Below are 16,246 nucleotides of genomic sequence, written 5' to 3' on the forward strand. Positions count from 1 at the left end.
CGCGGCCGCTCCAGCCGAGGCGGTGCCGCGCGTGGGGAGGCAGCCCCAGCGCGGCGTGCTCGCGCGTGCAGCCGCGGGGGGCGCGGGGCCAGCAGATGCGCGACGGCGAGGCAGGTGGGCGGGCGGTGCGGGTGCGTGCCGAGCCCGTGTCCTTGGAGCGAAGGGCACGGCCTGCTCCCGTGCTCCGCGGCCCGGCGTCTCCTCCACGGGATCAGAGGGCGAGCAGCGGCGCACGCGCTGCTGGGTTCTCTCCGCCTGCCTCCGAGTGTACACGTGCCACTGTGCAGCTAAAAGCTGTCCTCCAGTTTTCTTTGCTAAGCTATAATGGCGAGAGATCAGATGACGTCAAAACCGCGTTGCGTGCCGTGTTATCTGCGGGAGTAGAGTAATCAACAACGGATCACCAAGAAATGACCAGAAGAAATGTACGAAAAGGGATGATGGGCCTTGGTGCCCAACCCCAATTTTCTCGTAGTCCCGTGTCCTAGAGCTGCTCCCGTGGACAGGACAGAACTCAGCCTTTGCTCCTGGGCTTTTTCTTGACCACCAAGCTGAAATAGGCCTACAAAAAGTCTTGGGCCTAGAAATGAAGACTTCCGGGCCAAATATATATGGGCTGCACCGCGTACCTCCTTTTTGGTGGGCCAAACAAGCACCGTGATGATGCCGGCCGTCTGTCCAAACTCTCAAACACGGCAACAAGCGAGCCAACACGTTCGCTATGCCGCCCTCCTTCCACCTCGCGCTCGCGGCGCGAGCGCCCCTCGCGTTTCCCTCCACTCCCCAGACACCGCTTCGTCTTCTCCGCTCCGGTGCTAACCGCACCCACCTTCCCCACGAGCCCAAGGACACCCCTCCATGGCCGCAGTCTCCGCGCGGCTCCGCCTCCTCCACCTCCTCCTCGGCGTCCTCCTCGTGCCGTCCCTCGCCGCCGCTCAGCCCCGAGCTTTCGGAGGTACCGAGGCGGCGCGCCTCCAGTGCTTAGCTTGTAATCGAAGTTTATCCGCCCGCGAGGGGCTGATGATCTATGCCGGGTGGATGTGGTTTCGTTCTCGCAGGGGCGCCGCCGGTGTACGCGCGGTACCTGGTCGACGCGGCGGCGATGCCGGCGGTGGAGCTGTACAACTACATCGTGGTGGGCGGCGGCACGGCGGGGTGCCCGCTCGCGGCGACGCTGGCGGGTCCCGGCGGCGGGCGCGTGCTCCTGCTCGAGCGCGGCGGCGCGCCCAGCGAGTTCCCGGCGCTCGCCACGGCCGGCGGGTTCGTCCGGACGCTCGCCATGGCCGACCCGGCCCCGGAGTCCGACGCGCCCGCGCAGGGGTTCACGTCCGAGGACGGCGTCCCCAACGTGCGCGCGCGCGTGCTCGGCGGCGGCACCGCCATCAACGCCGGCTTCTACTCCCGCGCGCACCCGGAATGGTTCCGCGGCCACGCCGAGGTCCGTCTCTGTTCTGACACCAACCAACACCTCTCCTTCCATCTGCGATGATCGTGTTGGGCGATGCGGAGATCGAGTGATTTTTTTTGGTTCGATTGCTGGAGGTTCAGGACGGCGAGGTGACGAGCTGGGACATGCGGCTGGTGAACGCGTCGTACGAGTGGGTGGAGAGGCACCTGACGTTCCAGCCGGCGGTGCGCGGGTTCCAGGCGGCGGTGAGGGCGGCGCTGCTGGAAGCCAACGTCACGCCGTGGAACGGCTTCACGGTGGACCACGTCGCCGGCACCAAGGTCGGCGCCACCACCTTCGATGCGTCGGGCCGGCGGCACAGCGCCGCGGACCTGCTCGCCTTTGCCCGTCCTAGCCGTCTCCGTGTCGCCATCCGTGCCACAGTTACCCGTATCATCACCAACCCGATTGACCCTGGTGAGAGATGATGCATTCTTCTAGTAGTACTACTTTCTTTGTTTCTTCCTGATCCTTGTGATAATTTGGAAAAAAAAGTGTCTGTACGACTGATTTTGGACTATCACATTGCTTCATTGTACTTGAATTCAACTAAGATTACTGTTTACTTATGACTGAATGAACTGCGTTTCATTTTGTTGTATTGGTCAGCTGCACGCCATGGAAGGTCTCCACAACCAACAATAGCAGCAATTGGCGTTGTGTACCAGGACCGTCTCCTCGATCAGCACCAAGCCCTCCTGCGCCCAGGTGGGGAGGTTATACTTTCAGCAGGTGCCCTGGGGAGTCCCCAGTTGCTTCTTCTCAGTGGCATTGGCCCTGCCAGCGATCTTTCCTACCTCGGCATCCCTGTCTCTGCCGATATCCCTGATGTTGGCAAGCACATGTTCGACAACCCTCGCAACGGCATCTCCATCATCCCGTCAGTCCCGATCGATCACTCCCTCATCCAGGTCGTCGGCATCCCTTCAGCTAATGGAGCTGCCTCCTACCTTGAGGCGGCATCATACATTGTCCCGCTTGCTCCGGCGTTGAGATCAGCTGGTCCTTTCATCGGCTCGTCTTCACCACTCTATGTCACTGTGGCAACTATCATGGAAAAGGTCCCTGGGCCTTTATCTGAAGGTTCGCTATGGCTTTCGTCAACAAATCCATTGGAGAGCCCCCCTCTGCGGTTCAACTACTTGAGCCGCCCTGAGGACTTGGCGCGATGCGTCCTGGGAGTGCGCCGTGTTGCAGAAGTGCTCGAAGGCAGAGCATTGGATGGATTCCGCTCACCGGTCGGATCGGCGAACAGGAGAGGGGCAGCTAGGAGGGATTTCAGGATTGTTGGGATGGAGCTGCCGGTAGAATGGAGAACAGATGACAGAGCTCTAGCAGATTACTGCCAGCAGACCGTGGCAACGCTATGGCATTATCATGGAGGGTGTGTCGCCGGGAAGGTGGTTGATAGAGATTTCCGGGTAATTGGCACCCGTGCACTTCGTGTGGTTGATGCTTCAACATTCAGTGAGACACCTGGGACGAACCCTCAAGCTACAGTCTTGATGATGGGCAGGTATGAACCTCCTCATTAATTTCAGGTAAATTTTGTTGGTAGAAAACTACATGTAGTGCAAAAACGTGAAGTATATCACATGATCTGATGATCATATCCATCGACCATCTAGATGCTATCTTTTAGTATTTGAATGGCACTTTGAACCTGATTGGTAGTGGCTGTATCTAGAGCAATGTGTTTAATGTTCACTGTGATTACTTTGTTGGCAATGTTGTAGTAGGAATTAACATGGAACCCGTGCTTATTGATGCTGAACAGGTATGTGGGGCTGAAGATGATTGAGGAGAGACACAGCAGAAGGCCAGTTATACCATCATAGCCCTCATCCAAGCCCTGGAAGATTGACCCTGCAGCAGCCAGTTTTTCTATCAACATGTGAGGAGGGCACCATATGTTTCCTTTAACCCACACTGCTCTCTGTTTCTGTTTTTCTTTTTCTTTTTCCTACTACTAGTATGCTGTATAGAGTACTAGCATGGGCATCCTTTTCGTGTGTGCATAGTGATGGGAAGGGAAGCGGGAATCAAGACAAAAGCCTAGAGATTGCATTTTTGGCTAGCGAATTGTGTCACTGAAAGACATGTGGTTAAATCTTCTGATGAGTGTAAAGGCTAGGATTACGTGCTTTGTGATGTCTACGAACAGGGGCGGATCCAGCGTGGGGCAGAGGGGGCTGGAGCCCCCTACCCCCATGCATCGCATGGAGCCCCCCAAAGTCTCCCCAATATTTTTTTGGCCATGTATGAGGTAGAGGAAGAAGGAAAGGAGGAAGAAGAAGAAAAAGAGAGAAAGGAGGAAGAAGAAGGAGAAATAAGCCCCCTTCCCCCAATGCTCAATTCTTGGATCCGCCACTTTCTACGAACATGGTAATTCTCGTGACTTCATGAGAGCTCATTGCGTCCATACATACCAAACTTATTCATCATCAGATCGTTCAATCTGTTGGAAATAGTCCCACTTTATTTGTGAAGAGTGGGGTAGCACAACTTACAAGTGCGAGAGAGTGCTCACCCATTGGACTATTGGGGAGGAGGGGGGGGGGGGTGGGGGGAGATGGCCAAAGTATCACTTTGTTATTACGGTCGCTCAGAAATAGAGGTCCGAAGGCGCTTGTCGCACGGTGCGGTTGCCTCAACATAATCATCATAATTCACATGTTTGAGCGCATTTGTAAAAATGATGTTTATTTTATCCAACCTCATAATCATGGCGTGAGCATGCCCATGTTTTCAATATGCACGAACAGTGGAGTTTTCAGTTTTCGTCAGTTAGGTTGAAATGAAGTTGTAGCTCAAGATGAAATGCGAGTTTTTGTCAGCTCGGTCGAAATGAAGCTATAGCTCAAGATGGGGAAACATAGTTTTTTTGTCTCACCACAGATCACCTAGATTTGTTCTGAGTAAAGTACTAATATTATTAGATTTACTATAAAAAGTTTTTTTTTCATAATGTAACCTTATATTGATGCTGTTCCTTCACAAACCAAAGAGGAGACGTGAAAAAAGGTGAAGCAGCGGGAGGAAGACAGCGTGGGGGCTATGCATCGCTCACGCTACAGAATTCTCAATCCATCGCCTGAAGTAACACAGAATTCGCTAGTGGGCCATATGTTAGATTATTTGGACCAATAGCAGCACCACATAAGAAGCCCAATATTATATTGCTCTTTGCATGTGGTGGTTTCCATAGTGCGGTGCATTAACTATCAGCAATAATTAAATTGTTGCGATTGACTGCTAGGACTGTTTTTTTTGTTAGCGCTGTACGCAATTGCTCTTGCTGTTACCAGCATACTATCTTTAACGACTGAATCCTGGTCGCGGGAGCGAGCATATATTTGGCCACGTCATCACGACATCCGCCCGCAAATGTAAACTCTTCGGTTCCTTTGATATCCAGATATCCAGACGGAGGTCAAAAGTTCTCTGGAAAGTTACAAGGTCAAGAGTTCTCTGGAAAGATACAATAGAGCAGGATAATAAATGTTTCTACCAAACTCTCGTACGCTATAACAAAGACATCCCGCATCCCATCTCTTCTCATAGAATCGCCATCCCATCTCATTCTGCTCGTTCTGCTGGATCAATCATCAACGCCTTTCATAGAAGGTAAGAATCGTTTCTTCTTCTAGGTATTTTTCATCCCAAGGCGAGAACAAGCGCTTCATTCTCCCTAGCACCTGCATACGCCTAAACGGCGGCCAGCCTGCACTGGACGCACAAACGGCGGCCAGAAGGCTGCTGCATGCTGCGACGGCGGCAACAGCATGGCATGGCAATCGGATCGAGCAGGGAGGCGAGACGCCGACGGACTTCTCTCCCCTTCTGGCCGTCGCTACCCCTCCGGTCGGCGCTCCCCCAACGAACGTCGCTCCCACAGCGCCGCCCCCTCCCATTCACCCTCGGCCGGCGCTCCCCCAACGGGCATCACTCCCCGTCCGGGCGCCGCTCCACTTGACCGCTCCGTCAGTGGCCAGTCGAGGGCGACGATCCCCTCCACCTGGCCGACTCGCCGTGCCGTCCGCCTAGCTGCTCCGGCGAGCACCTAGGCATCACATCTCTGTCCGGGCGCGCGCAAGGTGTAGGCTGCCTTCGCCTGCCATCTGCTCTGTCCATGGGCGCTACTTGAATATATCTCTCATCTCTGCAGGCCACCTGTTCGACTAAATGTAGGCCACGCAAAGTGCCTCTTCTTTTGCAGCACACACAAGAAGAGGATGCAAACTTGAAAAACCATGATGTCAATTGCTCGCAGAGCTGCCCTGCCATTCTACAGCACACACAGTCGTACCTGCCCTCTTACATGGTGCATCTAAACGACCTTTACCATGCCCATGAGGAACTCGCCATGGACTCCAGCCTGTGAGCCCCCACAATGCCCAGTGAATCAACTATGTCTCCTTCCCATGCTCACCATAAAAATAAAATTTCAGACTTACTGATATATAAAACACCTATGCCTTTGTCCATTTCTATTCTCTGTTGTCTTTGCATCCTAACATTGACCCTTCTCTGCTTAGTGCACTTGGATAAATAATATATTACAGTATACCTGGATTTCTTATGTACATCAGTTACATATTTTATGACATTATCATTTGTCTTAGTCTAACAATGCAAATAGTAATTATATTTTTTAATATGAACAAACAGGAGAGGATCCAAAGCGGGAAGATAGAAGATTTCTAAAGACAAGAAGGGACAATCCATTTTAGTAAAAGAAAAAAGGTACATCTCTGACTCATACCCATGTTATAAAGTTCGAAATTCAGATCCTACAAAATGGTATTATCTATTGATAAAATACAAGACAAAACAACCAAGTTCAACACAATTTTTAAATTCCCTGGTTTATTGTCCACTAATTAAGCTTAAACTTCCACAAACTCTATGAAATTGTGCAATTCTCTTGAGCAGTGCAGCATGGTAATTCCAGCACTAGCTTCGCCCCTGAGAGCAACAATCCTTTGTGTGCCAAAAAGTAGCCAATGGAACTTTTTTAATGATTTTTTTAATTTTCCACATGTATGTAATTTATCTTCTTCTTTTTCCTTACCTATTTAAGATATATGTATTTCTATTGTACTACTATTTACATTTAACTATTTGTTACTGACCTTCTGATATGGTTACCTACAAATACATATATATTTACATTTACAAAGATATGTCTAACACTAATAACAAAAAACGTACAAAAGTTGATACTGACTCTAATATTGACATTACCAAGATACAAACAAAGAAAGTAAAGTTGGAATATAAGCAAGAGAAAAAACGTAATAGTGACCATATAATTTCCACTTCAAACACAAATAAACAATTAAAAAAATGAAATATGAGACGATATGTTTGCCAGAAAGGCAACAAGATAGAAACATACTAAATATTGATACTAAAGAAAATAGACTGAGACGGAGAAATATTAACCTGCAAAAAAAATTGGCATATTTATCTATACCATATAGCATGGTTCATTTTTCCCCAGACTATATACAATATTTAAAAAACTCTTATCCTCAACGTTCATATTATGGTGTAGCTTCAAATCAATGCAAATATTGTGGAGCTATATTTTGGTTCGAGGAAAGAATCAGACATCAAAGAAATAGAGATAAAAATATTATATACACACAATGTTGCAAAGAAGGAAAAATCAAAATACCTCCTTTTAAAGTACCACCTGAACCTTTATGCACCTTATTAAATTATAATGGTGATAGTAGATCAAAACATTTCTTAGAGAAAATAAGACAATACAATAGTTTGTTCTGTTTTACATCTATGGGAGGTAACATAGATAAATGTATCAATCAAGGTGATGGTCCCCATGTATTTCGTGTTAGTGGACAAATACATCATCTATTCCATTATATTGTTGAAGTAAATCTCTTGCTTTTCTAAAAGTTTTTACTAATGGGTTATATTTGTCCAACATTTCTTTTAATCCTTCTATAATCCCAAGATCTAAATCTGTATTTTCTGAATCTTCATGTGTTATAGCTTGTAGCCTATTGTTTATTTCATTTTGTGTATCGTAAATATATAATTGAACAAATTTTGGGTCATTATTGGGCTGTGGTACCAGTGATCCTATCCGATGACGGGCCCGAGCTCGCAGCGCCGCCGTCGCCGTCGGACCTGCGCGGATCCGGCCGCCGGCGCCGTCGTGGCCGGGAGGGGGAGAGGTGGGAGCAAGAGGGAGAGAGAGGCCACGTAGGACCCAAAATGAACATGGAGTCCATCAATTTAACGGAAAACCCCTCGGACTTCGTGGAGTCTTACTTTAAAAAAAACCCTGAACTTTTAGTAATCGTGCCATACTCCGTGAATTTTGTAAAAAACCGTGGACTTTGTTAAAATGATTCTGAAGTCCATCAATTTTATGAAAAACCCCTTGAACTTTTCAGTAATCGACCGGTACTCCGTCGACACCAAATATACCAAATAACCCCCGTAGTCTACCAATTTTACGAAAATCCCCCCGGACTTTTTGCAGTTCAATTTTTTAAACTAAACCTGAACTGGATGGCATATTTCTGCGCGGCAACGCCGCGCAATGTTCTAGTATGGACTTGATGGGCCGGTACGGTTCTGAGTTAACGTGCTGTTTTGTTCTTGAATCTTGACGAAGATCGATCGGAATCAACAACAATAATGCCGCGGGAGGCCCAGTACTACCACTGCTGGAGGCGCCGACCGGCTGCTTTCGGGGAAGCTGGCTCATCAGGGCATTCCAACACCTCCATTATGATGGTGTTCATGACTTACCACATACAACTTTAAGCTTCCGTAACATTATAATAAATAAGAGAGGAAAGAGAGAGGGGAAAAAACCATGCAAGGCTCTGTTTCAACATGAAGTCCAAAATACTAGATACTATTGCATTGGTAAAAGGGAGTGTCTTATTGTAGATGGAAAATAAACATGATATGTGGAGAGGAGAGAGAGAATAAATTTATTAGACCAATTTCAATGGGAGTGTCATAGGAGTGTTATGTGATGTCATCACATTAGCAAATTTGCAGATATACATAGCAGAGTTATTTATGTGGAGATAGAGTTTCTGTCATCACAATGACACTCCTACGGCATATACAGTTAATTACCAAGTTCCCAATCTTGGTAACTATGACATGACACTCCCCACTGAGACTGATATTAGAGACCCACGCTAAGACATCATAAGTTGTAGAAAGAGTAAAATGCACTGGGGGTCCTTAAACTAGTGAGGGTGTGTCAAGTAGGTCCACGAACTCCGAAAATGCAGATTCGGCCCCCTAATCTATTTAAGTGTGTCACTGGAGGTCCAAAACCCCTTTGACCGGGTCTGACCGCCTACGTGGCTTGCCATGTCGGTCCTACGTGGCCTCTCTCTCCCTCTTGCTCCCACCTCTCCCCCTCCTGGCCACGACGGCGCCGGCGGCCGGACCCGCCCCCTCCCCTGTTCCGGCCTGCGGCCGTCCTTCAGCGGCGCCGCCCCTGCCCCCCGGCAGCTCCGCTCCCCTCCCGGCGCCGGGCAGCGAGGCTCCGCGGCGATGGGCGAGCGGGCGGCCGGCATGGACGGCGGACCCTACTTGCTTCACCCAATGTCCTAACCGCAATTTCCTATTATTTGACAGAACACAAGATTCCAATGCACTGTCACTATCACTAAGTTATCTCCAAATCAGCGTTGGTACTATCCAGCATGCAAGATTTGTAACTCAAGGTCTTATTACAATAATTCAACATACAAGTGCTCTAAGGATACATGTCCTTGCACTGAAGTAGAAGACAGGTAAAATTTTTCATTATTCATGTCCAACCATTACCAATATAATTGCTATTACCATTTGCGTATACCAACATTCTTAAACTTGAAGTTCACACATTGTCAATCAAGAACTGTTGAAAAAAGCTTTATACCATTTCTCTCATAAATTGATTAATACCTCCATTCAATACCAACATTTAAAGAAACTATTTCCATTATCAAATGCATGATCTTTCTAATTTATCGAATGCAATTATCTCTTACTAACTATCTTTCATGACTTAAAATACAAGTACAAATTATCGTTCATGGCAGCTGATGAAACATATGAGCTTGAGTTCATTGTGTTTGATCAAAAGGCACAACAACTTATTGGGAAACCAATACAAAGATTAAAAAGTATGTACGACAAATACGAAACTCCAGCTGAGATATCAGATTTGATTGGTCAGAGGTATACTTTTGTTGTGAAAATATCAGCTAAAAAAAGCATCAACAGTGACGAGCCATCTTTCGAAGTTATCTACGTTAAAGAGCAACTTGGAAGGCAAGCCAATATACCAGTATTTCGAAAGACCAGTTCTCTCACTACAAATAGTTCTTCCCAAGCTGTTCAGACAAGCCTACCATCACTGATCCCAATGGAACCTAAAAAGGTAAAATTGTACAAATTCGTTCAAATATATGCTTTCGTTTATTCCTGCCTTTACTCTAATATTAATTGCATACAATATTTCTAAATATAGATCCAACGAAAAAGTCAGCATGAGTACCACCACTCTACCGACAATGAAATGATGCAAGTTCAAAAGCATGAGTACATTTCTTCCTTAATATCATCTGAATATATTTTTTTAATTATTTCTTTTACATTTCTATTTCCTACAAAAAAAACTCATTGCCTGTTACTATGCTATTTTTTAATCAAGGAGCGATAACGTCAAAGACAAAAAAATAAATTTGGGTACCAAACGGGAAAAAACTCCAAATGCAATGGTAATATTATCTTAAAGCACCACTTTCTTTACTGACATAATCCCCCCAACCAAATAAAAACCCTAACACATTCACCCTTGATAGGATAACGAAGACTTGAAAGAAAATCAAGACTTCCTTGGATCATCGAAGAGACAGAGAATATAAGCTATTTGTTAACAGGTAAACTTGCAACGTGTCTTCACTCAATATTATACTTTGACACTTCCAGCTTTCAAAGTTACTTACAAATTATGTTGTTTTGGACCAGGGACAAACGACAGTGTGAGGACAATCTTTTGAACAGAAGTGCCTTCTAATGGTGTTCTGTTAAATATATAGTGCTTCCTTCTGATGGTTCTAATAAATAGAACCATCCTTTTGAAATATTTCAGACCTTTCTATATTGCAAGGCCGAAATATGTACTTTTGACTAGATTCTGCAGACTAATACAACTGTGAAACACATATGTATATTTTTATGTTCCTATGTCTAACGAATATGTATGTACTTTCACTAGCCTCACCAAGGGCATATGGTGCCGCGCACTCTTCTAGTGCTACTGAAGTTTATAGTTTCTTTTGTTTTCTTTTATTTATTATTCTTTTTTCATTGTACTTGTCAATTCATGTCTTCTTGTGCTCTTTTTCTCCATTCCGATATTCTTAATTTTTTTATGTTTTCTATCTGTCTAATCTTTGTATAGATTTATTTTTAACTGATATGTACATAATATGTTTATAATTTTATTTATTCTTAATTTTTGTAACCACGGATCTTGTAAATACATGTATAGTTTCTTTAGTAATAAAATTTGATGTTCCATGGTATTCTTATTATATTGTTCCCACACATATTGATCTTCCAATATTTTTTTTATTTTGCTCTTTCTTTAATATTTTTATTTTCTCCTTTTCTACTATTTGTTCATAGTGCCAAATTATTTGTTCGCTATGTAAATTAAATTGTTCCGACATGTTGACTCATTTGTTCATGATATTTATTTTTCATTATTAGGCTATACAGTCAAATATTTATGATGTTTAATATTTGTTCGTTGTATATTATTATTTGTTCGTTGTGATTAATTTTTTGATCTTAAAAATAATTATTTGTTCTCAGTATCCAGAATAAATTATTTAGTATTAAAAATGCTTCTAAAAAATATCATGCAAACATAGTCAAGTGTGGTCTTGTTTTGAAGATCTTGTCGCAAGAAATACAATGGTGTGATCGGAATTTAATTTGGATGTACAATTCAAGATTTATAATTTTTTTTAGCTTGATCCCATTAGGCCTCCAGTGGTTGACGAAATCGCCGGCGAAACTAGTTTTTTAATGAATAAACAGTGTAAAATACCTATAGCTAGCGATGCAGTTTTCGCTGAGCGAGAAGGCCCTCCCCCTCTCAATCACGCTACCTGAGGCGCTGCTGTTTTTGTGCCACCCAGCGAAATCGCTTACGCTAGCTGCAACCGTTGCAGAAGGTATTACACCTGGATGATGTCATCAATTTTACCGCGACTTGCATGAGTGGATCTGTTATCGAGACTAGTAAGGTGCCCGTGCTAACGCCACGGATAAATTACAGATTATAAAAAAACACATGTTCCAAAAGCACTATCATCAACACAAAACTAATGCTTTCCCCCGAATAGCTATGAATGTTCACGTATGTCTGAAATAGATCATCAAATGATCAGTATACAAAATAAAAATAGAACACACGATATCAACCATTATTTTTCTAAATAAAAATGTCAAACATATATGTGCGGTCAATTACCTGCAAATTTAAATTGCATAATTAATAACATGTCTTGTTGGATGTCTTTGCTTGGGTACAAGAAATCCAACTCTACAACCTAACAGTTCGAGTAAGAAAATACTTCGTAAATATTCATAAAGCAATTAATGGAAACCTTCTTTCCATTTTTTATTGATCCACTTGTAAGGGAATGATTCACTAACCTTGCATGATTGCTGACTATAAGGAGTTCCTGCAATAGTGAGAATATATCACCCAAAACTATATAATAGTTGGCCCTGATGATTTATAAGCAATGCCACGGCGATAAAAATGGAAGTTAACAGGCAGAGTCCAAGAGAAATATTAAGATATTTTTTTACAGTTAATGGGAAAATGGTCAGAAAATGGAGGTTCAAGCCACAAGCATGAATAGTTGAGAATATAACCTGGTAACAAACAGCTGTCATGAGAGCAAGCAAAATATTGAGATTACCGAGCACCTGAACCAGGAAATAAAGCATAATAAAATAGGAAGAAAAAATGTGAGTACAAACTTCTCATTAGGAGGAGAAGACATGTCTGGTTGTTGTGGCCAGCGATCAACTTTGTCCAACAAATCTATCTGTAAAAGCGATCAACTTTGTCCAACAAATCTATCTATCTGTTGTTCTTTTTAGTTTAATATGATTAGCTTCAGGACTTGGACATCTTGTCGTTAAAACTTAAAAGCAGAGGAAACAGGTACTAAATTCCAGCTTGGCTCTGTTTTTATCTAGTAGCACACTGCTTACTGCTAGCATCTTCTATCTCGATCAAGCAGAAACCAGGAAAAAACATCACCTGAAGCTTTTGCTTCTCCAAAACCTGATCCACTCAAAAGTGTACACTCAACCTTAGGCTTCTTTCAAATCAGCAACACATCAGATAGCTCTTGTTCATAGCCTGAAAAAAATAAACTGATAAGGAGTAGCAGAGGGGCAAGAAGAATTAGTTCTTACTCAAAATTAACAGAAGAGTCATGAAATATCTAAAGTTGACACCTAGAAATTTAAAACACAATAACACATATAGGTAGCCAGACAATTCAAGCAAAGCAACACTTACTTGATTCTTCATGATGAGAAAATCTAGAGGCACAACCAAACAATTTGAGGCAAGGACAAACTTATTGTTTCCATTAGCACAAGCAATTAAAGGAAGGAAGCGTAAGAGGGCCTAGATCCTAGTGAGGATTGACATGGATAAATCAGTTGCAGCCACTGGCAGCCTCCAAATTGCATGTTCATCCCTGCAGACCATGCCATGAACAACTTAGAGTAGGGATGACGAAGATGGACCTGTGGTAATGGCGGTGAAGTGCAGGGGGCGTCGGCGGCACGATGGCACGGTGCATCGACGGTGGAGCAGCGGCTCGATCTCGCGGAGACCCCCGCGCGACGGGGAGGCCAGAGTTGGACGGGCCGCTGCACGGGGCTGCGAGCGACGTCCACCTGCTGAGGGCCTGCAGGAGGGGGTGCTGCTATGGACGCGGAGGGCCGGGGATGACTCCATCGCCCCGAGGCGGCGCAGCTGCGACCTCCTGACACTGCACGGCGGTCGGACTCCGACAATGGGAGGGAGCGGCGGTGGCGGGCAGGCCGAGGCGCTAGGGTTGGGGAGCGAGGAAAAAAACCGCGCTCACGCCTGCCGCGGAGGGCGCGCCGCATGGCGCACGCCGGAGGGCGCGCACCCCGCCGGCCGCCCACGCCTGCCGAGGAGGGCACGCGGCAGGGGATTCCCTTCCCCCGCCCCTGACGGCGGCGTGGCCGGGCCGCGGCAGGAGATCCGGTGGCGGCTCGCTGGCTCTGGGCCGGCCGCCCCAAGATCCGTCGGCGGGCCGCTCATGCAGAGGTCGGCGGCCTCCTCCCCCTCCCCCTCTCGATCAAGCAGAGGCGCACGGCGGCCGGGCCGCACGCCGTCCGCGGCTGGCGCGCCGCACGGCGGCCGCCCTCGGCGCTGGACGCGGAGGGCCTTCACCACCCCTCACCGGCGACGCGGAGGGGTGGCACGACAGGGGCGAGACGGACGCGGAGGCCCTCCCCCCACCCCCTCCGACGTCGAGGAGGGGCGGCGCGGCAGGGACGAGAGGGCGGCGGGGCCGGGGCGCGGCGGAGGGCCGGCGTGGCTGGGGCGACGAGGATGGGCGGTGCGGCAGGGGCGGGCGACGAGGAGGCGGCGGCGCTTCAATTTTTTGGAGAGACAGGCGCGAAAGGGCGGGGATTGGACGCGGGGGGGGGGGGGGGGGGAGTGGCGCTTCAACGCGTTGAAGCCTTCTCGCCTGCAGCGTCGGATCTCAGAGCACCAAATCTCCACCGTTAGTTGCAGTGGGGGTTGGATTTGCTGGGTACAAATCGTTGGTGGCCATTGTTTTGTTACCTCAGCGGGGACGAAATCTTGGGTGGACTTATCATAATTCAATCCGTCCCTTATAGGATGGATTGGATTGTACTTCTCCCAGTTCAATATGTGCAAATAATTAATAGATGGGCCCAGCTTAAGATTCTGTCCTCATCAGTAGGAAAATTTAATTACTACTACTTCATGTGATGGTTGGCACACCTATCGCCTCAAGCGATAGATAACCACGCCCGGAAGATAGCGACTGCGCAGGGGTGCGCGGTCCCACTGTCAGCGTCTCGTGCGGCCGACCAATCGCGCGCGGGTGAGGCTGACCCTTCCTGTGTCTACTTTTTTTTTTGGAACCTTCCTGTGTCTACTTGAGTCTTGCCTTTTGCGCTGACTTGCGCCCCGCGCGCCCATTCGCTGGGCACTATTGCGGTAACGTAACTGGGCCGCGGCCCACGTAACTCTGAAGTCGGCGGCGGCGGAACGACGCGGCTCGCGCCGCGCGCAGCCGCTGCACGAGCCTCGCGCCGCCGGCTACGCGCAGGAAGCCGGCGGGCCCCTCCGCCTCGCCTCGGCAAGCGGCACCACCAGTCCACCACGCCACTCGCCGGCCGACGGGGCACAGAGCAGGCTCTGCCGCGAGGTCATCGATCGGCAGCTCGTGGAGCTGCGGCGTCGCGCCGCGGAAAAGGACACCGCGGCACGGCGGACGTGCCGGGACGAGCCTGGGAAGGCGGCCACGTCGCGTCGTGGGCGCGACGCAGCGCACGCACGGCGTTCGCCCCGCACCGTGTGGGCGCGACGCGGCGCACGCACAGCGTTCGTGCCGCCGCTGGCAGGATGAGCCGAGAGGGGCACGGCACTCGTTCGACGTGTCGCCGTGATATGAGCTCGTTTGGTTTGCGCTGTGCTAGTGAATAGTGACACTTTGACTGCTAATTATAGTGTCAAACAAAGTCAGTTGATAAAATTAACTTCAGAACTCCGCCTTAGGAACCCTGAAGAATCTAATGAGGTCTTTGACCGTGTGATTAGAGAATAGTTATTGTAGCATCAATGTAGTCAATTATCTATTAATTACCGTCATTAGATTCGTCGTGAAAAGTTACGCCCATTCCTATAAAAAAATTGTAAATTGACTTCATTTACTAATTTATACATAAATTTTTTTCCCGTAGGTAGCGTGAACCAAACGGGGGCACGATGGAACCCGCCGGATCGCCCGGCGCGCGGCACAAACTGAATCGACCAATCAATGCCGATACAGCCTGCGGTTGAGCCCGGCATTCAATGCCTCCTCGCCCTCGAGAGCCCGTGATCCATGAGCACGGACATGTAACAGTACAGTCCTATGGGTACGGTCACCTCTCCTGTGTCGATGTGCAGATGTTCTTGGATCTGCTGATGAAACACAGGGTGGATCAGAGCTGTGCTGTGCCGATCAGAGCTGCGCTGTGCCGCGCCGGACAGCTGCAGCTTCTGTGCAGATGGCAGACCAAACTACAGCTTCTGTTCACGAGTACAAGTAGCTTGGGAATTGGCATCAGAGGCCTGCCAATCACAGTCGTGCGCACTGAACAATCTTGTGCTCCTGTAGCCTCGTTGTAACAAATATGGCACTATTTATGCAATTTCGAGTAATTTTGGTGATCGTTTGACAACACAATCAATGGGACTGATGGTTTTCTTAAGTGAATATTTCTAGATCCTAGAGATGAAGTAAAAAGGCCATACAAAGCAATACACGAAGAAAGAACTCAAAAAATGCTGAATTGGATGAATTCTGCAGAAAACAAGAGCACCGGAAGAACCGATGCATGTAGCATCGGTGCATCCGATGGTTGTCGGAAGTTCCGACGCCCTGGCATCGGTGCAAATCTGAGCACCAAATGGAGATCAAGCGAAGACCAAGT

At 47.5% G+C, this 16,246-nt stretch overlaps 1 protein-coding gene and 2 long non-coding RNA genes across 3 annotated transcripts; 2 read left to right on the forward strand and 1 right to left on the reverse strand.

The window, feature by feature from the left end:
* Positions 1-761: 761 nt before the first annotated feature.
* On the forward strand, positions 762-3,588 carry LOC120704924 ((R)-mandelonitrile lyase-like). Its single transcript, XM_039989463.1, has 5 exons — positions 762-955; positions 1,059-1,438; positions 1,549-1,864; positions 2,057-2,963; positions 3,225-3,588. The coding sequence occupies exons 1-5, from the start codon at positions 859-861 to the stop codon at positions 3,283-3,285; spliced, it is 1,761 nt and encodes a 586-aa protein (XP_039845397.1). The 5' UTR covers positions 762-858; the 3' UTR covers positions 3,286-3,588.
* A 5,946-nt stretch (positions 3,589-9,534) lies between these two features.
* LOC120704925 lies at positions 9,535-10,692 on the forward strand. Its single transcript, XR_005687731.1, has 5 exons — positions 9,535-9,878; positions 9,969-10,039; positions 10,152-10,218; positions 10,303-10,380; positions 10,469-10,692. It is a non-coding gene; the product is annotated as an uncharacterized LOC120704925 (long non-coding RNA).
* Positions 10,693-11,747: 1,055 nt separating this feature from the next.
* On the reverse strand, positions 11,748-12,715 carry LOC120704926. The gene is made up of 3 exons (XR_005687732.1): positions 12,170-12,715; positions 11,985-12,063; positions 11,748-11,876 (listed from the first exon to the last, which is right to left on the reverse strand). It is a non-coding gene; the product is annotated as an uncharacterized LOC120704926 (long non-coding RNA).
* Positions 12,716-16,246: the final 3,531 nt, after the last annotated feature.

Source organism: Panicum virgatum, chromosome 4K (assembly GCF_016808335.1).
Source record: "Panicum virgatum strain AP13 chromosome 4K, P.virgatum_v5, whole genome shotgun sequence".
NCBI lineage: Eukaryota > Viridiplantae > Streptophyta > Magnoliopsida > Poales > Poaceae > Panicum > Panicum virgatum.